This window comes from Lissotriton vulgaris, chromosome 3_1 (assembly GCF_964263255.1).
Source record: "Lissotriton vulgaris chromosome 3_1, aLisVul1.2, whole genome shotgun sequence".
Taxonomy (NCBI): domain Eukaryota; kingdom Metazoa; phylum Chordata; class Amphibia; order Caudata; family Salamandridae; genus Lissotriton; species Lissotriton vulgaris.
Genome location: NC_141689.1, coordinates 231404128 through 231429312, shown reverse-complemented (window position 1 = coordinate 231429312; position 25185 = coordinate 231404128). Strand labels below are relative to the sequence as shown.

Here is a 25185-nt window from a genome sequence, read left to right as displayed (position 1 = left end):
CATCGGCATACAAGGAAAAGCCTTGGACTGGATCATCTCGTTCCTAGCCGGGAGAACTCAGAGAGTCCGACTTCCCCCGTTCAGATCCGAAGCAACAGAAGTCATCTGTGGAGTACCACAAGGATCATCACTCAGTCCCACCCTCTTCAATGTTTACATGAGTCCACTCGCTTCCATCGCGCGTCAACACAACCTTAACATCATCTCCTACGCTGACGACACCCAGCTGATCCTTTCCCTCACCAAAGACCCCAACACCGCCAAAACCAATCTTCACGAAGGCATGAAAGAAGTAGCCGTTTGGATGAAAAACAGCTGCCTAAAACTTAACTCAGACAAAACGGAAGTGCTAATCCTAGGATCATCCCCCTCTGCCTGGGACAACTCATGGTGGCCTTCGGAACTGGGCTCAGCACCCATACCCACAGACCACGCACGTAACCTTGGCTTCATCCTAGACTCCTCACTCTCGATGACCAAACAAGTCAACGCCGTCTCATCCTCCTGCTTCAATATACTTAGTATGCTCAAAAAAATCTTCCATTGGATCCCCGCCGAAACAAGAAAGACTGTCACCCACACACTGGTTACGAGTCGACTAGACTACGGAAACACCCTCTACGCCTGAATTACAGCCAAATTACAGAAAAAACTCCACCGCATCCAAAACGCATCAGCGAGACTCATTCTGGACATCCCTCGCCAAGATCACATTACCGGCCACCTGAAAGACCTCCACTGGCTTCCCGTCAACAAGAGAATAACATTCCGTCTCCTCACCCACGCACACAAGGCCCTCTACAAACTAGGGCCCGAATGCCTCAACACTCGACTATCCTTCTACACACCCTCCCGCCAACTAAGATCCTCCAATCAAGGCCTCACCGCAGTTCGGCGTATCCAAAGAGCCACCGTGGGAGGTAGATCCTTCTACTTGGCGGCCAAGACCTGGAACTCACTCCCCACTCACCTCCGCCTCACACAGAACCACATCCCCTTCAGAAAAGAACTAAAAACCTGGCTATTCGATAAATAATAATCCCCCTCCCCAAGCGCCTTGAGACCCTCTGGGTGAGTAGTGCGCTATATAAATCCTTGAACATGGTATTCATACTAATGCTTTGCACGCTGTGTCCGATAAACTGTATATCCAGGTTTTAAGAGATTCCCTGAAACTCTGTTCTGATGGCATCTGACGAAGATAAGGGGGGAGTTTATTCCAAGCCCCAGAGCCAATCACTGCCAGGGATTTACCTCCCTTCGTGGCAAGCCTAATCTCTCACATAAATGCAGAATTCGGTAAGAAGTGTGCATCTTTTTACTTTAGCACTTCACAAATCAGTGCACTTTTGCTAATCATTCTGCAAAGGACATTTTAAAGGTGCCAGAAGAATCTTTCAAATCAGCACTTTTGAAGCCAGTGAAAAACTATTTTCAGCACGGCGTGTGAATGTGTATATAAAAGGGCAGTATCTTAAATTCGCCAATTAGAACACACAACCCTAAATGTGCAGCAGCAAGGCGAGCCCTGGTATTAACTGTGCTTTTGTATACATAGTCTATGTATGTTGATAGGTACAATGTTGCTTTCTCTCTCTACAGAGAGATTGTGGTCTGAAAATGGTACAGAAAGGATGATGCCAGATACTAGAGTGAAGTACAATGAATGTGAAAACCCGTACATAATACACGGAGGTGCACACAAAAAATCCAAGAATGTTCTTGTTAGTTCTTGACTACTTTAAGCATTCTTACTCAGATATTCAGTTTTCCAAACAAAACACTTGAGCCAGGCCACAGATCACACAAGATTGCCTCCCTTACCGGTCTTGGCTGAGGATAAGAGCCGCCACTGTGTTGACCACCGCTCCCAAGCAGCCAGCAATGGCCCACCACGGATTCTGGATAAACAGCCCGATGATGATTAGGAGTCCACTGATGGGGTTACTGACAAACATCACCTGTGACGTTCCACGCAAGACCCAATCAATGAATTGGAAAATAAAAGGTTTTTCTGAAAAAAAAATACCGGAAGAAAGAGGGAAAATGTAAGTATTCAAAATATATATATATATATATTTTTTTTTTACAGAAATGCAGCCGTCACATGTACATTTATACCACTCTTTTAGAATGTGAACCACTAACATATCAAAAATTGGTTCAAAATAAATCCCTAATTGAGCTTTGAAATTCTTTTCTCACAATATTTTAAAGGACCCCTGCTGGAACGGATGTAAGGAGAAAGCGTAGGATAGCTAGGATTTGTAGGGGCTATCCGTACCCCCCCCCCCCCCCCCCCCCCACACACACACACACACACTTGTACAGAGACTCATCATCATATTGTCAATTTAACACTATCATTTTAGGAGTAAATCCAGAAGGCCAAATTAGAAATTAAGCGTTGCGGACAATAAAATGGCTTAAAGATGCCTTATAGGAGCTCTCTAAAGTAGGTGAAATTAAAATGAATGCCAAAGTAGATTGGGGGGAATATTACTCTTCATTGGCGGCATGAAAGCAAGCCTCCTATACCGAAGAAGCTTCGAAAGGGTATAGCAGAGGTCCTAAGAATAAGATAATTGCCACAGTAGTAAAATCTACGTTAGGAGACACTATAAGGAGACCATGAGAAGCCTGCTGTTGTCCAAATACAACATTTGGTAAGCGGTGAAGTGCTTTGCATTGAAGTAAGATATCACTGTTCAATGGCCCAAACCAGAGTCAGGATCCTTCACTGGCCCAGAAACATACAATTATCACCAGCAAGACAGAAGAAGCTTGGCTAGTTTCCTACTCAAAAGCAAATCCATGAACCGCTATCCTCTTGTACACAATACACTATCCAGCATGAATCCAGACACCTCTTGTACAACATACACTATCCAGCATTATTCCACAAAGCCGAAGACCAGAAAGCTTGGAAAAAGCCATTCAATTCGAGCACCACTGCCAATTATAATCCTCTCCCTGCGTCCTCTTACTCACAAGAGCCTGGCCTGCAACAGGTACATGAGCCTGCTGTTTTCAGGAATGGCCCCCAGGCCTGGGGAAACATATCTAGTGTACAAGAAAACAAGGTTAGGGAGTGAAGAGGTTGTGCCCTTCAAGGGCACTGGGGTGGATGCGTCCACCACTGTCCCAGCCATGCTGTACAGCATTCTGGGAAATTACAATATGGAGACATCCAATGGTCTATGGCAATGGCAGCCTGCTGCCTAAAGATTAATGGTGATATAGAGGTACTAATAGTTGGGAATAATCTCTCCTTATTTGGTGATCTCAGTTGGCCCAAGTCCCTAGGAGATCTTCTATATCCGAAGTAAAAAGTAAGTATATCACTGACCACAAACTTACAAATGAAGCCCGGGCTAGAAAGCAGTCATCAACCTTCTCTAGTCTTCGAGAACCCTCAGGAAGCTACTGAGGTGGTTGCCAAGCCCAGTACGAAAAGTGGTTGTTCAGAGCTTAATACCATCTTGGTTGGGGGTATGGAAACTCACTATATTAAGGTTGTCCGAAATCGGTGATTAAGAAACTCAACGTGATCCAAACTACTGCAGCCCTGATTCTCTTAGGAATTCCATGGCATCAGAAAGCTTTGCCTGCATTAGCCTTGCTACAATGGCTGCCAATGCAATAAAGGATTCAGTTTAAAGCGGTGTGCCTGACTCACCGTGCTCTATCTAGGAAGTTGCTGCAAATCTACGTCATTTGATTAATCCCACAAGAGATTTAAGATCCAGGAGCCTAAACAGTGAATAAGGCCAGGAGTTGCTGATACTCATCTCGACACTTGGATCCTAAATGATGGAATTCCTTTCTCTGGTGCTCGGGCAGAATGGCAATTTATTCAGTTTCAGGAAACAGCTTAAAAATACCTGTGTAATCATGATTTCCCAGGCGTCTGGCAGACCTTTTGATGCTGGGAAGCCCGTTTGTTAGCCATGTGCTTAAGAAATACAGTTGAATTGTATTACTACACATTTTTGCCTAACTTGAATTAAGAGTGGGATTCACTTACCTTTCAGCCAGTCCCCAAAGGCACTCATGTCTCCAGTGATATAGTTGATTGCATTAGTAATGCCGCTCACACACACATTGGTGGTACCGGCGGTATCAGAGGGCTGCTTCTTCATGTCATCGAGCGGAGGCATTGTGACTTGGTGTTCCATATCCTTCCGTTCCTTATGGGGAAGAGAAGAGCAGATAAGTCAGACTCAAGGGTCCATGTACCCCAATAAATTCAAATCTTCTATAAATCACTCATGCAAAGCCGCACAGCAAGCGCTTTAGGTCTTTTACCAGATGCAGGAATCAATGAGCTATGGATTATATAGCCTTAGAGCCCTCTGTAGTGGGCTTTACTGCCAATAAAGGCACGCTGGGTGGCTGCATTATTTTTACTATTATACTACTGCCATTAAAGGCACACACCACAGTTAAAGGCTTGGCCAAAGGGGAAGGCCTTTAACAAGGGAGCGGACCTTTTATGGACGGTAGAGCCTGCTAGGGAGGGCTCTAAGGCTCTTAGAACATTACTTGCCTAGAGGGCAGAATGTTCTAATTTGTAAACATAAGCTTCTTGGAGTCAGAGGGGTTGAAATCCCCACTGGCTCCATGAGGTCTTTCTACACAGCAACAGCTGTGAATAAACATTGGAATGTTGATGATCCAGGCTTCTACTGGCCTTTAGAAGCCCTGAGCACTCCATTGTTTTCAATGGAGCGCTCAACATTCCACCATTCTAATACAGTTTAGCACCCATTGCTAACTAACAAAGTTATGTTTATTTAGCAATTTAAAAAACCTTACATGTGTGAGGTTTACCAACAACCTAGTAGTCGTCCCTGTAAGGGAAGGGTTTCAGCTAAAAACCTGCAGGTTACACAGATCTCTTGAAGGGGGCCACTCACATCTTGGTACACATACAAAGGGGTTTAATTGCCCCAAATTCACAGTATCAATGTTCATATTGTCACTCCTTTCATGAGACCTGAGGGTGATTATATAGTTTCCCATAAAGGAGTTTACCTGAAACAGTGCAAAGGGGAAAATATGGTTTGAAGCCTATTTTTGCACACTATACTGTATGAGCGGGTTTTATATTTCGTGGCAATCACTGACATGAGTGTATGATGGCTTACACAACATTAACACCAGCAAAAAGTGGTGGTACCAGTTTTAGGGGATTGGGCAAATTAGCAACACATTACATCAGCCAGGAAAGGCCTTTGCGCACACTGCACCAGAAACCCCCGAGTTAGGAGGCGGTAAAAAAAATATAGCTTAATCGCCAAATAAACAGGAAGTTAAATAAAGAAATCTGATAACCAAGTGGAAGGATACGTAAATTTTGTACATTAACACTTCCTTTTGCTATGCAAGCAGAAGGCGGAGTCAGGTAGCACCATGGACAGATGTCTCCACTACAGTAATTAGGGTTTGACCTCTTGGTTACAGGTTCAAAACTCGAGGGTCCTCTCAGCCTTTCATCATTCCAAGGTCAGTATGTTGATTTGGGAATTAACCATTTCAGCAGCCAAGATACCATTCAGAATGATTTACAGATGCACATGTTGAGACCTCTGCTCTTGCTAGTTTTGACAGTACGTCTACATTTATATTGGTTATAATGCACTACTTCTGATCTATACAGCAGCCATCAGTGACCAAGTAGTTGGCACAGCAGTTGAGCCAGCAATCGTGTCCTTGCGTAGGGTACGCTTGGAGCCAAGGGCCCTAATGAAAACAAGGAAACTGCCCATAGCCGAGATTGGTAGTAAAATACAGCCATAAGTAGGGTTGAGAGGAACCCACACACGTTGGACCCTGGTGCGACTACTCTACTGGTACCCATGCCACGTGCTCCGGATATATTAGGAAAACATGACACATCTACAAAGAGAAAGCAGCTTGGGGCCTGATTCTTAACGGGCCCCCGCACTCGTGGCGGAGGCCATACAGTTGTGGGGGAGTCGCCAGACTTGGGGCAGAATCTCTTCAACGATTCCGCCACAGGGGCAAGGGCTTCCCCCGAACTCCGGGGCCTTCACACTCTCCACCATGAGTGTGTAGACCCTTTGTGAATCAGGTCCTTAGCCAAGAAAGTTAGGTTTGTGGCTGGGACTACTCAAGATGTCAACACATCAACCACTTGGTCCCCATTCAAAGTTGTGCAATTCCTGATCACTCCAAAAAGGTTTTCACCGTGAGTTGGCAATTACAAGGAATGCTGCGTTCTTGTTTTTTAGCTAAAATAAGCTGGGTACATTTATATTTGGGTAAAGACCAGAAAAATGCTACATTACATCAGGATTCTGATGGGGCAGCAATCCTCAGTTCTTATAGCATCCAAAGGGTGCAACTCTAAACACCGTGGTATTTGCCACATGCCGGAATATCTAGTGTAGTCCTTATTCACAGGAGATTGAAAGCTCAAGGGTACTCTCATTTCCCTAACAGGAGTTGGAAGCCACAACGGTACTCTCACTGCCCTAGGAACGTGGGCTTCAGTCTGTTTTGGTGAAGTAGAGCTCATTTAATATTTTAGAGAAGGCCTACAAGATACGCCTATGGTGTACCAAGAGGTATCAGTTCTACTTACCAGGAGGGTATAGTGGTTTATCTGGTTTTTTTTGGGTGGGACCTTTTGTCAAATTTTTTAAAAAAGAAATATGTTGCATATCTGCAACACCTATTGTAGGCTGTGAAAGTTGGATCGCCATCTTCCTTCTAATGATTTCTCAAATGGTGCTTATGAGTACTAGCATACCTGCTGTATTTGAGCACCAACTCGGTGGCAAAAAAACTCTAGACCCTGGATTGCTTTCTTTGTACAGTATAACAAAAATCAAAATTCGAAAAATTTAAAAATAAAAGTTGAATTAAAAAAAAGGTTAAAAAGAAATACCAGCAAGAGTTTTTCAGGAGCTGAAATATGGATATGGTGGCCTTCAATTTACTGTGTCAGGACAAAAAGTTCACATGGGATGGGGTGGGAGGAGAGAAAATGTGGATCAGTACGAATAAGAAAAAACAATTAAGAGGTGAGGAAGAATGGGGGTGGAAGTGAGGTGAGTAAAGACTGGTTGAAATAAGGTGAAAATCAAGGTAAGGGAAAGATGCAATGAAGGATAGCATTTAAACTGATGACAGACTAAAGATGGGAATGAAATTGGTTGAGGCCATCTCCTGTAATACAAGAAGCACCGCCAAAATCAGTAGAGCTGTCGCCTTTCAACAGTGTTACCTGAATTTCTGATTGTCAATGTTTCTTTGCTATGCATAAAACAAATATGTATTTTGAAGAAAAAAAAACACACAGCTGGCATGTCAATTAACAGCATTGTTAAAAACAAAACAAGCCAACTCCGTGTTAATAGCATATGTGTACACGTGTATTACTTTTTAACCCAACTTACTGTTCAGACATGGGGGGTGCCAGTCAAGAGGCACAAAAGCACAGATATAAGCACAGTATGGCAGCAAACTGCAGAGATCTAAAAAAAATATATGTATCATTTAAGAAAAAAAATAAAAATAAAATAAAAAGTGATGGGTGAAAAATGGTGAATAATTGGGTAGCTGGTGCCGGTGTGGGAGAGTGAGAATTTGAGGGGGGGGAGGCAGTACATTGCAGAAAAAGCAAGAACATGTGCACTCCCAGGGAGTGTAAAGACAAATAATGTTGTTTCCAGTGGCGGCTGTGCTTGGACAAAAGGGGTGAGCAACATGGGGAGATAAAAAAAGGAACCACCCCAAAAAAACACATTACTTACCAGCTGATCACCCACCGCCATGGCACTCTTCCGTTCCTATCGACTCCTAGCAGTGCGCAGGCTCCCAGACTCCCACTACTCCAATCCAGCCGCTGCTCTCATGTTGGGAATACCCAGCTTGAGAGAAATTCCGGAATTAGTCTGAGTGGCCTGGCCTGGCACTCAGACAGGGCCCGGGAATCTGTGTTTGTTCTCCACCCGGCTGTGTAACACAGCACGAGCCTGAGAAATACTAAGTGCGCATGTCGTTTGGCCATCCTAAGACAGCTAGTTAAACCAACATGCGCACTTAATGGTGCCCACCACCCCTCCTCCCTGCTACTGTCTGTCAGGATAGAAGCACCCCTCCCTAGACTGGCTCAGTGCTGAAAAATAAAACATTATTTTATCATTTTGTTTTCTATTTGCACTGCTGAGAGAGCACTGGGGCGAGGCTCCCCCGCCTTAACAAAGGAGCTGCCGCTGGTAGTTCCCAGGTGTGGGCTGTAAAAGGAAGCACCCCATTCAACTAAAGGATGGTAAGATATTATATGCTAGGAGAGAAACAAACAAGAATAGGAGGAAAAGCATCATATTGGATGCAAGGAGACGAGACAGAGGTGTGTTTACAAATCAACAATAACAGGTTTGGAACTAAAAAAAATGTTTTAATGTGCCATTGAATGCAATTTGATCGAAGATTTTTGGGAAAAAGTTATTGTAAAAGAGGTTTTTGCAAAAATTGTTTTAGAAAACAAGGTGATCACGTTCTTAGGCTTCACAAGTATTCATGGGACAGGCACATTCCAAGAGTAGTTCTGTAGCCAAAACTGTTCCTAAAGTGGGAAACGGTCTAAATATTTGTAAATACCCATGAACCATATTGTAAAGGGGGCCTTGCGTTTTGATTGCCCTCCCTATTTAGTTTAGCCAATTTATGATATGAATACAATTGTGGATGTCAATATTGAGATTACAATTGGATGCACATCTAGACTCCACTATGGTTAGCAAAGAGGTTTGCAGTTCAGTGACTCGTACTATGGAGTGATCTTTGGTAAAAGAGTCATATGAACTACCTTAACGTGGTCAGATAACTATGCATCCAGGGCAGATTAGGAGCACTTGCAGAACTTTCCATGTATTACTACAATACCCAACAAGCATTAACAAAATTAATATGTCTGGCTTTAATGTGCTAATTCTTACAAACTGCACTTTAAATTCCGAACTGTTGGCTTTGCCATCGCTTGTTTTGAGGCTCTGAATGGTCTACCCTTGTGTCCATGCATACATAAACATGTGTATTTAACTCCTACAGGATTACAGAGTGCAACGTCGTTACAATGAAAGAAAAAAAACACAAGGACTTTTTTTGTTATACAACACATGTGATAAGGACTTTGGGTGACACCAAAGCCCAGCATGCCAACAATGGTCAGGTTAAATCTGATGCCAACTACAATGTTTACAAAAAGTCAATACAATGATACAAAAAACATTTGATGTTAAAAATCCATTAAGCATTAACATCTTTTGAAACAATGCCCATGAACTATACCACTAGCCTACTATTATTAGATTGTAACTACTCAGAGTGATATGGCTTCATTGCAAGCTCTTCTGTTGAACGGAACCAACTTGCTTTTAGCCACTGTTCCCACTATGTGAAATGTTTTGGGCAATTACAGGTAACACGTAGGTGTTATTTTGCCATAATACATATTCTGCTTACATCTACATGTGGCACAGTCTGATTTCATTGTATGAATTGGAGTTAAACAGAAACCATACAAGAACTTTCTTATTCTATGGCCGAGTGGATTCATTCAATAATGAGGCAAACATGTCTTCATCTTTAGAATTATTTTTATTTTACTTTCACCAACATTCATCTCCTAGCCCAATTGTAAATTTGAAAAAACGAAAGAACGGGACCTCTCCTCTGCCCAATATGCTTTCGGTTGAGGGGATGACCAACTCAGTTTTAAAAATAGTCAGCCACGGTTTCCAACTAAATTAGTTCTTTCAACGAATCAAGGATTTGGGGGGTGGTGAAGTAGGGAGTGAAGACTGCCTCGAGTGAAAACAAACCAATAAAATGCTACTACATTATAATGTACATTTCTTTGACAAGTTAAAACTCCACTCCGAGTTGAGCTTGGCTAGAAGATTGTGGTAAAATTAATAAAGAACCAGACAAAGCATTGAACAAGGTGATCCAAGTGAACAGCTCGCAGGGAAAAGCTGGGTCACCAAACAGTGAAGGAATTACTTCACGGACAATATGGTGGTTAAAGATGGAGATTTAAAAGAAGAATATAATAGCATATGGTAGTGAATGACGTTTTACCTTCAAGTATTCAGGGGAGTCAAATAGCTCCCTCGTTCTACAACATGCAAGGTCAGATCGTTATACGAAGATGCTATCAATATATCCAGGTCTCCAACATTCCATCTACAATTATCAAAGACTAGAGCCATTATTGGCAACGTGGCTACATTAACTACCAAGTAATTTGATTATATTCATACAGTGCAGTTAAACGGCTCTGTAGCTTGGCTCGCTGTAGTCCATCCAACTTTTGTAATCTGCACACTCAACCAAGCTTAGTGAGAGTTGACAGACTTTGTGGTAAGGACTGGGTCTCAGAAACCACCACGTCCATGTCTGCCGTATAAAGTCTCACTAACATGGGAGCACAGACACACATCTTTGTTTTAAACCTCTGTTGGTAAAAGTTTTTTTTTGACAGGTTAAGAGGTCTTGCATAGTGTTGTGCGGTCAATGCAGAGCTAAAATATTGAGTTGCCCACTCAATTTAGTGGCTCAAGCCAAGTTGGCGTCTTGCTGTATCCTACACAGGTTTACAATAGGTCCAATTCCTAATGGTTACTGTGTGGCAGAAGACCACTAAGGAAAGGTCTGGAACCTCTACGTTAATTTGATGACTAGTGGGACAGTAGCGCCTCATCTTACATTCAACATAGCATTTACAGATCTCTAGGACAGTATAAGTGACTGGGCACAATGTCTCTCGGGTTGTGCTGCATGCAAAAAAAAGGTATAAGAAAGTGCCAAACATCTCACGGTTTACATTAGCCACAAAATCACGTTCTAGACTGGGAGAGCAAATAGAACTTGGTTTCTTCAAGAGGGAGCCATTGCAAGCAGAAATTTGAAAAGTCTTGCACTAAACACACACCTGTGACCTACACAACTCCGCCACTGTGTACTCTTTGGAACCAGTGTGAATCCAGATTATTGTCAAACAACCAGTGAACGCAGCTTTAACTTTAGCCCAGATCCACAAGCAAACTGTAGTAAGTTCCAAGGCCACGTGCATCTTTTAAAGTTTGAGGAAGATGCACAGACTGCCCGGGGATACATGTAGGTTATTAAATGGAGGAGACCCACAGCCTCCATCCACTACAGCCCTCAACGAAGATAACCAGAGAGGTCCATGTCTTCAGAGATCTCATTCTAGTCTTTCCTTCAACAAATGTAGCCCAGCTTCCATTTGTTCAGCAGGTGCAGTAGCACCAAGGGCCAGAAAACGGAAGGGCCCCACTGACTGAACCCGGATTCCACGTGTATTTGATTAGTCAAAGATCAGAAACCCCTTGCCTTCCTTGCACTTGGGCCCCAGCAGCGGGTACACTGCCAAACCATTTCTTCTCGATATGCAGTCTAAACAGTTAAATTAAGGGAGGGGCGGGGGGGGGGGGGGGGAGGAGGCGGTACAAGGGTTGCAACTTGCACAATTAAACAACATCAAGTACTGGTGCAACTGTGACCGTATGATCCTAGCTGGCAAGGGTGGAATTCGTCAGTTTCACTGCAGGAAGGAAGCAGACACAAACCTGAAGGAGACTGCTGCGAAGTTTCCGACCAGGAGGTTTGTGCTTCGAAAGGCCACGGTTCATGCAAGGCGCGTTAAAAACCACCAGAAGAAGGCTGCCAGAAAGCATTGGCGAGCCACAGCCAGCGCACCAGACAGAAAGCGAGCTGCACCACAGGGAGGGACCGTCGAGCCCACATCGCATCTGACAAGCCAGATCGGCAGCCACCGTGGCTCGGAGCCTGCAGGAGTTGTCCGCGTACCTGGCATTCCAGTTTATCCAACAGAGGGGCGCCTGGAAGCGCGTCGGCCTCAGACAGGGGCGAGCCAGAGTCCGTAGTCTCGGATTCGGAGCGCTCGCATCCACGAGGGGAAGTGGATGCCAGGAGTGACTCGTTGAGGGCGCATCCATTCATCCTTGTTCCAACCTCGATTGTGTAAAGTGCAAAAACATGCAGAATCAGTAGAAGGAAAAAAAAAAGTATACTTCGCACGCGCAGGCTGGCTGCGCGCTTCAAACACAGGCTATTACAAATTCGACTGAGACTCACGGCGATGGACGCGTTTACTGTTTGTGTAATGAACGCTGGCTCATTACAGATTCCTTTTTTTTCTTTGTATTATTTGCTTATGTTCTCGAGATGCACGCAAAGCGTTCACTCCGGCTTCTTAACTCTAACCACCCCAGTGCCAACCCAACCCCCCCCTCCCCCCAAATAAAAACAACGCACACACACAAAACCCCTCATTTTTTCCGTCCTCCACATCTGCAAACCAATGCTCACTTTTTATAGGCCGGGACACTGGAATTGTGAGCCGCGGTGCCAGCGTTCACCACATTATTAGCCAAATACTGGATAGTTTGCAGATTTTAATTTAAAAATCGTCTCTCTCTCTCTCTCTCTCTCGAGCAGAACAAGTGTTACTAAAAACAACACGTGTTGCCACTCAAGAAAGGGCATTTCGAAAGGATGACTGTTCGCCATTCAGTTGCTTATTGCGGCCTTTTGGTGTTTAACTGGTGCTAATGAGGTAAAACCTTTGCCCGGGCAGTGTTAACTAGAGTGACCAACTGGCATTGGTGCAAATTCAGGACGGCGAGTGTAAAAATTCAGGACAAAACTTCAGGACAATTGGATAATTTTTAAAGACACATCAGAGGTCGCACAATAGTATATAAGTAAACCCAGCCATATCCAAACATATTCAACCATTTGCAAACCTATTCATCATGTATCCTTCCAGCTGAGCTCTTCCTGCTCAGCTGGTGGGAGGGGGGTAGGGTAGCAGCGCCAGGATACTTTGAGTAGCTGTGAGCTTTAGAAATGCAGTATAACATAACATTCATCCATCCCTTCATCCATCCTTTCACTCATCCATCCATCCATCCATCCATTATCCATCCTTTCACCCAGTCCATCTGTACACTCACCCATCCACTCTTCTACCCATCCATCCACTTATCCATCCTACCATTTACCCTTTCACCCATCCAGCCATCTTTTCACTTACTCATCCATCCATCCAGTCACTCATCCTTCCACTCATCCACCCTTTCAGTCATTCATCCATCCTCCCTTTCGCTCTCCGTAACCCATTCACTTAGCAATCCTTCCTTCAACCCATCCATGCATCTATCCATTGACCCTATCACTCATCCATCTTTTCTCTCATCCATTTATCCTTCCACTCCTTCACTCATTTATTCATCCTTTTGTCCGATTACCCTCCCTTTCACTCACTCAGCCATCCTTACATCCACCCTTTGTCATCCATCCACCCTTTTCAATTCATCAATCCACTCAATCATCCACCGTTTCACTCAATCAACCTTTCAGTCATCGATCCACCCTTTTACCCATCCAGCTACCCTCCCACCAATTCATCCAGCTATTTACCTTTTCTCTCTTCCATCCTTCCACTAACTCATCAATCCATCCATCCATCCACTCTCATTTTCCATCTATTCAATCTTTCATTCATCCACTCAACTTTCACCAATTCATCCAGCCATCCACCCATCCCTTCTCTTACTCACTCGTCCAACTTTTCATATTAATTTTGAGCTAAGCCTTTTTGAGAAGAGCCGGTCACCCCGACGCAACGCGCACACTCCTCATGAGTGAGCCCAGGCTGCCCCTCGTTCCCGCCAAGTGCCGCCGCCGCTCGCAGCTGTGACTCCGTGACACCGCTGTTGCTGCTCTGGCCCCGCCTGCGCCGCGTCTGTAATAGCGAATCCGATTGTTTATCTTTCCCCCGGTGTGTTCTCTGTCCCCTGTTATTCTGTACTCCCCCTGTTGAATTATTTTGTTCCTCCGTGATTCCGATTCCGATTTTTCTCCCCCTGTGTATTTTGTGCTCCATGTTTATTTTCTGTCTCCCCGTACTGTTATTGTTGTACCCCTGTGATTTTGGCGCCCCCGGCCCCTGCCGCGCTTTCCGCCACCTCCCCGCTCTCCGCCGCTGCCCCCTGCGGCCCCGCCCCTTCCCTCTGCAGCCCTTCCATTGGCCGCCCCGCTCCCGCCTCCCAGCAGCCCCTCCCTCACTCCGCCCCCCCCCCACTCTCCACATATGGCAGAGTGGCTAAGGCGCAGCGTGCACGCGCAGCGGGCGCGCCCTAAGCGCGCCGAAGGTGCGCCAAAGGTAAGCCCGTCTGCGCCCGTCCGCACCTGGGCCATGCCCAGGGCCAGGACCCCTGCCTCCCGCAGACCCCAGCCCACCCGCCGGACCTACGACGCCACCGAACTCTACGCACTCAACGCCGGCCGAACCCCGGGGTGCTACCGAGCCACCCCGAGACGCACCCACGGACACTTCTGCTGCCACTCCTGCAAGTTCGCCTGCACCCGGACCTGCACCACTCCAGCACTGACCAAGACAACGACGCGCAACAGCAGCAGCCACCTCAAGTGCATACTGCTCAACACCCGCTCCGTCCACAGACACGCCGTCGAGCTCTGGAACCTGCTCGACACCACAGCCCCAGACGTCGCCTTTCTCACAGAAACCTGGATGAACGCCTCCTCAGCTCCCGATATCGCCATCGCCATCGCCATCCCAGACGGCTACAAGATCATCCGGAGGGACCGCGTCAACCAGACTGGAGGAGGCATCACCATCGTCCACAAGAACACCATCCGCATCACGACCAACACAGACGACACCCTCGCACCCGCCGAGCACCTCCACTTCCAGATCCACACCGACCCAAAGACGACCCTCAGAGGCACCCTCATCTACAGACCCCCGGGACCACGCACACAATTCAGCGAAGACATTGCTGACTTAGTTAGCCCGCACGCCCTCCTCTCCGCTGACTACATCCTCCTCGGGTACCTCAACTTCCACCTGGAGAACAACAACGACCGCAACACCACCATCCTGATGGACAACCTCGCTAACCTCGGACTCAAGCAGCTGGTGACCACCCCCACCCACTACGCCGGACACACACTCGACCCAGTCGTCTCATCCAGCAAGGACATCACCTTCAGCCACGCCACCGGACTCCACTGGACGGACCACAGCTGCGTCCACTTCAGCTTCAGAAGGACCACGATCCACCACCACCAGGTGGCACGTTGGAACAAGATCACAGCAGACCAGCTCGCAACTTCCCTGAGCAAGAACCCACCTACCAGCGCAACGAACCCCAGCGAAGCGGCCACCAACCTCACGAAGTGGACCAGCGACTGCGCAGATGACCTCGCCCCTCTGAGGACCCCGCCTAGCAGACCCGGCAGCAAGAAAGCCCCATGGTTCACCGACGAACTCAAGAGCTCCAAGAAGAACTGCAGAGCCCTCGAGAAAGCCTGGCGCAAAGACCCAACACCGGACAACATGATTGCCCTCAAGCTCGCCACCCAAAAACACCACCAACTGATCCACGCCACCAAGAAAACTGCATTCAAGGAACGCTTGGACAACAACGCACACAACAGCAAGGAACTCTTCAACATTGTTAAAGAGCTCTCCAACCCCAACGCCGGAAACAATGACATCACCCCTTCGCAAGACCTCTGCAACTCCCTCGCCTCCTACTTCCACAACAAGATCGTGGACATACACAACAGCTTCAGCACTCAACTGACACACGCCACGACCAAACCTCCACCCCCACCACCACCCTCCGTGCCTGGACCCCGATCAGCACCGAAGACACCGTCCGCACGATGAACTCCATCCACTCCGGATCTCCGACCGACCCGTGCCCTCACCACGTCTTCAACAAGGCCGACACTGTCATCGCACCCCACCTGCGGGACATCATCATCACCTCCTTCGACTCCGCTACCTTCCCGGAGAGGTGGAAGCACGCCAAACTCAGCGCTCTACTTAAGAAAGCATCAGCCGACCCCACCGACCTCAAGAACTACCGCCCCATCTCGCTGCTCCCGTTTCCTGCAAAAGTCAACGAGAAGACCGTCAACAAGCAGCTGGCCTCCTTCCTCGAGACGAACGGATCCCTCGACCTCTCGCAGTCTGGCTTCCGGGCCAACCACAGCACCGAGACCGCCCTGATCACAGCCACCGATGACATCCGAGCCCTGCTCGACAACGGAGAAACAGCAGCCCTCATCCTCCTAGACCTCTCCGCGGCCTTCGACACTGTCTGCCACCGTACCCTAGTACAGCGCCTCAGCAACGTCGGAATTCAGGAGAAGGCACTGGAGTGGATCATCTCCTATCTCGCCGGAAGGACACAGAGTCCGCCTCCCCCCGTTCAGATCAGAAGCCACCGAAGTCATCTGCGGCGTTCCTCAAGGCTCCTCGCTCAGCCCAACCCTCTTCCACGTCTACATGAGCCCCCTCGCAGCCATCGCACGCCAGCACAACCTCAACATCATCTCCTACGCCGACGACACCCAGCTGATCCTCTCCCTCACCAACGACCCCGCCACCGCCAGAGCCAACCTACACGAAGGGATGAAAGAGGTAGCCCAATGGATGAAGAACAGTCGCCTGAAACTGAACTCGGACAAGACGGAAGTCCTCATCCTGGGATCTTCACCCTCCGCCTGAGACGACTCCTGGTGGCCCCCCACCCTAGGCAGCGCACCCAAACCAACAGACCACGCACGCAACCTGGGTGTCATCCTGGACTTCTCCCTCTCCATGACCAGACAAGTCAACGCTGTCTCCTCAACGTGCTTCAACATCCTGCGCATGCTACGAAAGATCTTCCGGTGGATCCCCACCGAGATCAGGAAGACGGTCACCCAGGCCCTCGTCACCAGCCGTCTGGACTACGGCAACTCCCTCTACGCCGGAACCACTGCCAAACTCCAGAAGAGGCTCCAGCGGTTCCAGAACGCCTCAGCACGACTCATCCTGGACATACCCCGTCGCAACCACATCTCCAGACACCTGAGAGACCTGCACTGGCTCCCGGTCAACAAGAGAATCACCTTTCGTCTCCTCACCCACGCACACAAAGCCCTACACAACCAAGGCCCAGGATACCTCAACAGCCGCCTCAACTTCTACGCTCCCAAACGCCAGCTTCGTTCGACCGGCCATGCCCTCGCCGCCGTCCCCCGCATCCGAAGAGCCACAACAGGGGGAAGGTCCTTCTCCTACCTCGCCGCCAAGACTTGGAACTCCCTCCCGACCCACCTCCGCCTGACCCAGGACCACCTCACCTTCAGGAAGCAGCTCAAGACCTGGCTGTTCGAGCAGTAGCGGACCCCCCTCGCCTAGCGCCTCGAGACCCTCCAGGTGAGTAGTGCCCTATATAAATGCCTTGATTGATTGATTGATTGAACTTTACCCTCCCTGCAGGAGCCATTCCAGGACTGGGACAAAAGGGCAGTTACAGGATCCATCACAGGGGGGGTGGATATGGGGAGACAGGAGCCATCACAGTCAGGCGGGGGGAAGGGGGGACACAGGAGCCACCACATGGTGAGACAGGAGCCATCACAGGCAGGGGGGGGGGGGGACACAGGAGCCACCACATGGGGGACAGGAGCCATCACAGGCAGGGGGGGCAGGGGTCACCACATGGGGGAACAGGAGCCAACACAGGTGGGGGGGGGAGCCATCACAGGCGGGGGGCAGGAGCCATCACAGGATGGGGAACAAGATCCACCAGGGTGGGCACAGGGGTGGGCATGCAGTATTCTAGTATAATCCTGGTCTCTTCCAGGGTGGTGTAGGGCTCCTCATGGGTGGATGCCAGAGTGGAAGATGGATTGACATGGGGCTGGCAGAATGAATGGATGGAAGATTGGATAGATTGATGGCAGAGTAGTTGAGTGGAGAGATGACAGAGCGGATGGATGAATGGAAGAGTGGATTGATGAATTGCAGGGTGGATGAATGGATGGCAGAGTTGAGGGATAAATAGCAGAGTGGATTGATGAATTGCAGGGTGGATGAAAGGATGGCAGAGTGGATGGATCGCAGAATTGATGGATGAATGGAATGGGGAAACATTAAATGATGGATGAACGGAAGGGTAAAAGATTTAAATAATTCATGCATTGATAAAAAAAAAAAAGACAAGGAAGCTGCTCTAGCGAGAGTGCAGCTCATTAGCTTCGCTTGCTTGTTGGCCTCAGTGCTTTAGTTCAAAGTGGGGGCTATTTTAATCTTCTAGCTCCTCCATTGCTTCCAGCGGCCATTGCCTTCCACTGATTTACATTTTAAACCGAGTGATTGCAAATACTTTCAACAGAAAATATATGTAAATGAGGAGGGATTTAGCAGAAAACGAGCCATAACGCGAAGAGAACTTGTGAAGAGCTCATGGGGGATAGGAGTAGCATTGTGGCATAGTTTAGCCAGTTGCTATATTTGCTCACATGGATTTCTGTTGCCATAGCAATCAGTGAGCCATTGTGATACCTTAAAAACCATGCTGAACCCCTCCATGTCCAAAACTGTTTTACCATGAAATACTGATCATGAACAACTCACTGTCCAAGAGCAAGCCGGTCAGAAGATCCAGCTTCGGTAATTTTTGTGAACTGAGTATCCAGAACTTGAATCATTTTTCTCTTTGTTTGTCCGGCGCTAACCTTACATCGCCGTCGCTGGCTTAGGCCAATGTTTTTACAAAATGGTGTTAAGGATGTAGTTTCTGCTCGCAATTTTCTTTTTAATCCCAAAAATGAAGTAGTATGCATAAAATTGGTTCACTTTTGTAAGGAATTTATGTATTTTTTTTTACTGTATTTTCCCAATTGGGATTTAATTTCTGAATCGTTGAACTATGTACATGATTTATCTTCTAATTTTTAAGGTATTTCACACTATTGTGTCTTTTACTCTAAATGTTCTGTGTTCATCTAATTTTAAAAAAATATGTGTAAATTTGCACATGAACCTGTTGCTCTCCACATGTCTTTTGCATATTTCCGGATATGTCCTGTACGCTCATTTTCTGCTGCTAATTGTAAACTTTGATCCATGAAGGTGCTCTATGGTGTCCTGGCCGCAACCTATTTTTTACTTCCACAATTCATTATATGATCTGCGTTTTCAATGTTGGCTGCTAAATTTTGAATTTTATCCCTTGATACTGCTGTTTCCTCAGGTCGGCTGCTAAATTCTAAAGTTTATGCTTTGATACTTCAATATGTTGAAAAATGTTGTTCTCGGACTACCTTATCATTTTGTATTCTTATATGGTTTTATTGTATTTTATGTATTAATTGGTATGTATCTTTTTAAGTGGACCTCATTAGAGTTCCAAAACTTTAATAATAATCTGAATCCAGGTTCTCACTGAAACCAACAAGCATGATTTTTCTCTCTATCCAGAGCTCAATATTGCAGGTGGGATTAGTCTAAATGTACATAGCAACTGTAATAAGTACAGTCCTTTGTCATGATTAACACGTTGGCCAATTGCATGCTCACAAAATCTAACAATTCCAAATTTTTTGAGACCAAATTAATTTCAATGACTAATGCAAATATGAAGCGGAGAAGCTGCACAAAACAAATGTTTTCTCCCAAGTTGACTGATCAGGGAAAGGCAAGACTTTAGGGCAGTAAATGCATGGGAAATGTTCATGAATTGTACAAACAAAAAATACATATGCACCAGAAAGGCGTAAGACCATGCATAATCTTTTAGTTGCTAGTCCCTCCCACACCCACAGTGCAGACTCTTTTCTGATGTTTGGGGAGCTTAAGCCTTCATGACATGTTTCCACAAAGGTATCCAGGCCAAATCTGTCCTTTATTTCCTCCTGGAGGGAACCGGGAAAATAGCCAAAATATAGCAACATGAATTTCTCTCTGTTTTTATTGGGATAAGATGCAGTACAAGAAAGCATACATTTATTTCTAAAAACAGCATCTATTAAAAGTTTGCTGGCTAACAGAATAATCTGTTCAGCAACAAGCAGAGTTGTTTAAAAAAGGAATCTTTAGCACAGATCTTGTGTTTTTCTAAGTAGTAGCTGATTTTTTCCATTTTTTGTGTTTTCTCCCAAATTGCAGTCTGTGGCTGAAACTTACACGTTTCTGAAAAGAACACTAAATTCTAAAGTCAGCAACAGGTCATTTATGTAGATCCTTCATGGTTTTATCAAAGAAACTAATTGTTGAAATCAGAAATAGAGTAAAACCAATATACAATAAGATGTAGAAATATGTGCCGATGTTGTCATCCATACTTTTTTGCTCTACTTTTTTGCCCTAATGGCTGATTTACAAATGTAGTATACCATTATGTCAGTCATAGCCTTCTGGTCACAGAGATGTATAATGTTTGATGGTTGTCCAAAAACATGCGATATAAAGAGCCAACAGGAGCTTTGAATGATTTTTCATTATATACTGACCGTGGAACAATACATTTGCTAAAATCTAATGAATGAAAAGGGAGTATGATGGAAACATGCATTCTTGAAGTGTGCCCAAGAAACTGAGTTTAGGAAAAGTGGTTATCTGTACAACTCTGAACTTGTGGTTACCCTTAATACCATATGATTCTGAAGGTTACTTTGCAAAAATGTGTTTCCTTGCATGCTAACTTACATATAGAAGCCCGAAAAAGTGAGAAACTCAGTCTATCATAACAAATATTCTACTATTCCACGTTTCCCATTAAAAAGGGTATACCACTGCTGGACCGTCCCCAGGAAACAATAGGTCCTAAAACGCAATGGGGAGTCAAACTTTTGACCATGAAAATAAACCCATTTTGGTGATGAGGCTAGCTGTGGTATTTGGGCCCGTCCTGCACGGTCACTACTTCTAAACCAGATGTGGTGAAATGTCACTTTAAGGGTGCAACATATAGGGACTGGATTATTCAAAATAAACATTTTCAAAAAAAGATTCCAGTTATACCGGGGTCAAAGTTTCCAGGCCAAGTAAAATCCTACAGATTGGTCAGAAAGTGAGAAGGAATGAATGGCCAGAGCCAAGGCAGCAGCTGCCCACTTAGCCATAGGGAACAATGTCAGGACGGTAACCTGTTGTAATGGCACCTTGGGCACTTGTGCTGTCCATCGACCCCACTCAACATGCAAATGTCATATGGACTCTCAGAGGTGCGTCTATAGGGAGGGTGGACACGCAGCATGTGAGTGGGCGAGGAGAGCCAAGCATGAATGAACAGGTGTGTAAGGAGGGGCACATATCAAAGCACACAGAGGAAGGAGGTGGCCTGGTTCGATTTTTTTAATAGAACATTTTTGAAGTATCCCTAGCCAAGTTACTGAAACCCACCAGTGTTCGTATATTTTTTAGCAGATCTTAGTTTCTTAGACTGGTTCTTGAGCCTCTTCAAAGAAGTTCGACAGGTTCTCGAGACTTAAAAGAAGTAGATCATTTACTCTGAATGTCTTGACAGGTTACACTTTCGCACACCAACTCCATGCCTTTGGCGCATGTACTCACATGCCACATACATATGCTTCAAGAGATGGGATACAAACAAACTCAGGGCGCTCCTCTTAATATCAGGGAAATATGTAACCTATATTCTGAGTCAGATTTGGTGCATCTAGAGGAAGGGCGTGTATCCAACACCCCTGTCTTTCTGTAACAAACAGAAATAGAGCAGTGCTATATGCCCCTGAGCACACAATAATATATAATCAGTATATCCAGTTGTCCTTGTGCTTCCAATCAATCAGTAAACCACAAATAATATAGAAAATATTGTCCTCAGATTGTCCTTCAAAGTTTTATTCCAAATGTTCCAAGTAGATCAAGTTCCAATATATATTTCTTCAGTACATCAATTCAAATGGTGAAGGTAAGGTTGCCAACACGTGTTTCGTCGTGTGTACATTCCACACATAGACTTCCTCAGGGCTGAAGCAATATATTTGCAATCCTCTCTAAACTTCTGTTCTCCAATCCAGCAAAATTACGACCAATGTCCACTATCTTGTGGCGATTACTTCACCTGAAATATCTTATCATCTCTGTCACAGTCGTTCCACTCCAATACTGTAAATCTCTGTATACTGGGGCGCAATGTATCGCAAACGTTCCGCCCGGTCCCCAGACGAATCCGTACCATTCAATAATATCAATTACATGGGCCAAATCTAAGTAATCAAGGACCGAGGGTAGTCTGAATTAGTGGAACCTCATCACCGTCCCGACCCGTAGTTCAGCGGCAAGTGTCCTCGCTGTACTCCGGCGTTAGTACTGGATATACTGATTATATATTATTGTGTGCTCAGGGGCATATAGCACCACATACATATGCTTTTAATCATATCTTTGGCGAGCACAATCACTACGATGACCAGAATCCTACTAGGGTTAATATTCTCTGCCCCTAACTGGCACACATTAGTTCTCTTACTTGCTCTTTCTCAACAGTACCTTTGAGTGTTTTCGTACCCACGAGCCTTACCATCCACTCTCCCCTACATTTAGATTATGGGACCGAGTGTGCCCTGAGCGCCAAACCAGGGTCCCTTGAGCTTAAGCAAAATACCAGACGGTTGCTGTACCATGCATGAACGCCATGCTGAACCGTAATATGTACATATTTTCATGGTGATCAATATTCACCTTGTTCCAGGTGAATCTTGTAGGATCACAAGGTCTTTCAACTTTGTACACATTGAGGTATTCAATACGCAGCGCTAATTAGGGTACTTTGTGGCACGACGCGATATACAACACATTTTGTTTTAAACCGTAACATGGCTGTTTATTGTATTCTTCCACAGGTATATTGACAGTAGATCCGCTTTGAAACTTACAGACCACTGAGTAGTTTTGCATTTCCCTTCTGTACGTACATTTGTAGAGCAGAAGCAATTCTCACAGGTCCTTATGAAGGCCAATGCCACACTTCTAATAGAGTAAAAAAGGCAGAAACATGTTGACCTACTCCAGTGACACCTCTGCAATGTCTTTTCACCCCCCCCCCCGTCCCCCCCCCCCCCCCCCAGGCATGCATGAAAAAAGTTGTACGCTTGGGCTGGAGTTCGTTTTAATCACCCCTTCACACTCTGCATACCTCACCACCCTTTAGTTCATCACAGGATTTCTAAAAACTCTCTGAAAACATCCAAAGAACTCCTGAGTGAGGGAGTTTTAGCCCACACCATGATCGGCTGTCACAGTGCGAGGAGTTTCCGAATGATGGAGCATACAACCTCTGGTGGAAGAGAACTTTGTCCTTAAAAGGGAACATCCCCTTTCAGGTAGGCTACTCTCTCTCTTTACCTCTCTAAGACCCAGCTGTTTTCTGTGTGCTAGTGATAATATTTGGGAGGAGCACCTGCAGGTCTATACACCTCCCCTGGCACTGTGTTGTGCTGACAAGACCTCCTTGCCACCATCATCACCAAAGATGCTCTGCCATTTAAAATGAAACACACATGAGAAATTATTTATGAAAAATAAATTCTTGCCTGTTGGTAAATTGACCGCCTGCAGCTGGGCTCTTGCTGGTGGTATCACACAAAGTGATAAGGGAACAACCCCGGAAAATGTGATGAGGGGTCCCGTCATCTCTCAGGTAGCACCGATATTAATTGGTTTTGGGCTCAATGGGGTCCTACTGAAGGGTGGTCCCCTCAAGCTGCAGGTGTCCTGATTGGGAAAGCAGAGTGACTTTCCCGAGAGTTTATCCATGTCTTAGTCCGTCAAAAAAAGCAGAGTGTTTCCACGGACCGTATAACTTCAGGGTCAATGCGCCTGCTGCTGTGACATTCCATGCCGATTACAGCAGAAACCCTGGTTTTACAGTTCATGGGGACGCAATTCGTTCCTACATAGACCACGCGCAAAAAAGAACGCGTCCCGCCTCGGGGAGCCGCGCGAGGGATAGAGCTTTTCCTGCGTCTGGGCGCCTTCTGAGCTAAAACCCAAGAGTCACGCTTTATGCTGATAAGAAAAAAAAAGAGATAAACGCAGCGTGTTTATGACACTGCGCACAGATCTGGAGCTGCCATGCTGAAGTCGTCAGACGCCTCCCCTGCCAGGCTGCAGAGCAGACCCGTTTCCCACATCACTCACTGTAAACAGTGAAAAGTGGCACCTGCCTCGCGTTACTGCAGGCGTCACATACAGAAAAGCGAATAAAAAGCGGGGTCTACCCTCACCGCAGAAACACGGGGCAGTGGGTGACGGACGTGGACTAAACAAGCAGAACCGTGCCAAACTGCAGACACGCAGGACAACCATTCAGCAGAAGAAAATGCAGGTGGCTTTGTGGATGGGGCGGCTTCACCTCTAAACTCAGACAGCTAAAGTTATGCCTTGTTTTATGTATACGTAGGCACAATTTACAATACAGTTTAAAGTATATGATACAATAGGGTTCATTTAATAGAACTCAAGAAATCAAAGTAAAACTTTTTGTCTTATCTAAAATACATGGAAAACAACTATTAGGTAGAAATAGCCAGATGAAGAAGAGTTTAGATCTTACCATTTGCGGCTCAATATGAATCCTGTCAACTAGCGGTCACTTGCACTGGCGCAGTAACGCACGAATAGTGCTAGCGGTAAACCGCGTGGCTCAGAAATAGCTTTTATAGCGCCAGCCCCGGCCAGGCGGTAACAGTGTGCGAGTCCTGCGGCCCCACCCCTCCGCCACCGAGCCTGGGCTCAGAGAAGGTGCCCGTGAGCCGCCTCTGCCCACCCCCTGTCCTTGACTATCTGCCAAGTTTCTCGGAGTTATTGTGTTTTTCCAGCAGCCTCGGGAGCCGCAACTGTTGCTGCTGCCCCTGTGAGCACCGGGCAGGGGACGGGCTGCTGGCTCTGCTTATCACCGGGACACCACAGAGCACTCCCCGGACCAAACTCCACTCCCTACCGATACATCTCACTCTGCTCGCGCGCCCCTTTATCAGCCACTGCGCGCACGTGCGCGGCGCGCCCCCTGGTAACACCCGTGCAAAGTTAGCGGAAAACTCAAATCAGCTGGACAAGTAACGGAAGGAACAACCGCGCGCTCAGCCAAAAACAGGGATTACTGTCCTCCAGCAGCCGCGGCGCGTGACCCGTGGTGCACCAGGTCAGCCGCGAGACTTTCATCCAGCCGTGCACGGAAGTTCTGATTATGTTCCAGACCTGCATTTTAATTTAACACCATAATGGTTTCTGGGAGTTGTGGTCCTGTATAGCCGCAGTTGACCCAA

The 25185-nt window shown here is 46.4% G+C and overlaps 1 protein-coding gene across 2 annotated transcripts in view; it reads right to left on the bottom strand.

Moving 5' to 3' along the window:
• The window catches only part of LOC147726236 (urea transporter 2-like), a 54600-nt gene extending 29696 nt beyond the window's left edge, over positions 1 to 24904 (bottom strand). The window contains exons 1-3 of one of the 2 annotated variants that reach the window (XM_086960333.1): positions 24474 to 24904; positions 4028 to 4190; positions 1825 to 2014 (exon numbers count right to left, since the gene is read on the bottom strand). In XM_086960333.1, the coding sequence (XP_086816459.1) occupies positions 1825 to 2014; positions 4028 to 4190; positions 24474 to 24476 (356 nt within the window). In that variant the 5' untranslated portion in view covers positions 24477 to 24904. Of the gene's footprint in view, positions 1 to 1824; positions 2015 to 4027; positions 4191 to 11868; positions 12029 to 24473 lie in introns of those variants that run through there. The other variant, XM_086960331.1, reaches the window with a different exon arrangement.
• Positions 24905 to 25185: the final 281 nt, after the last annotated feature.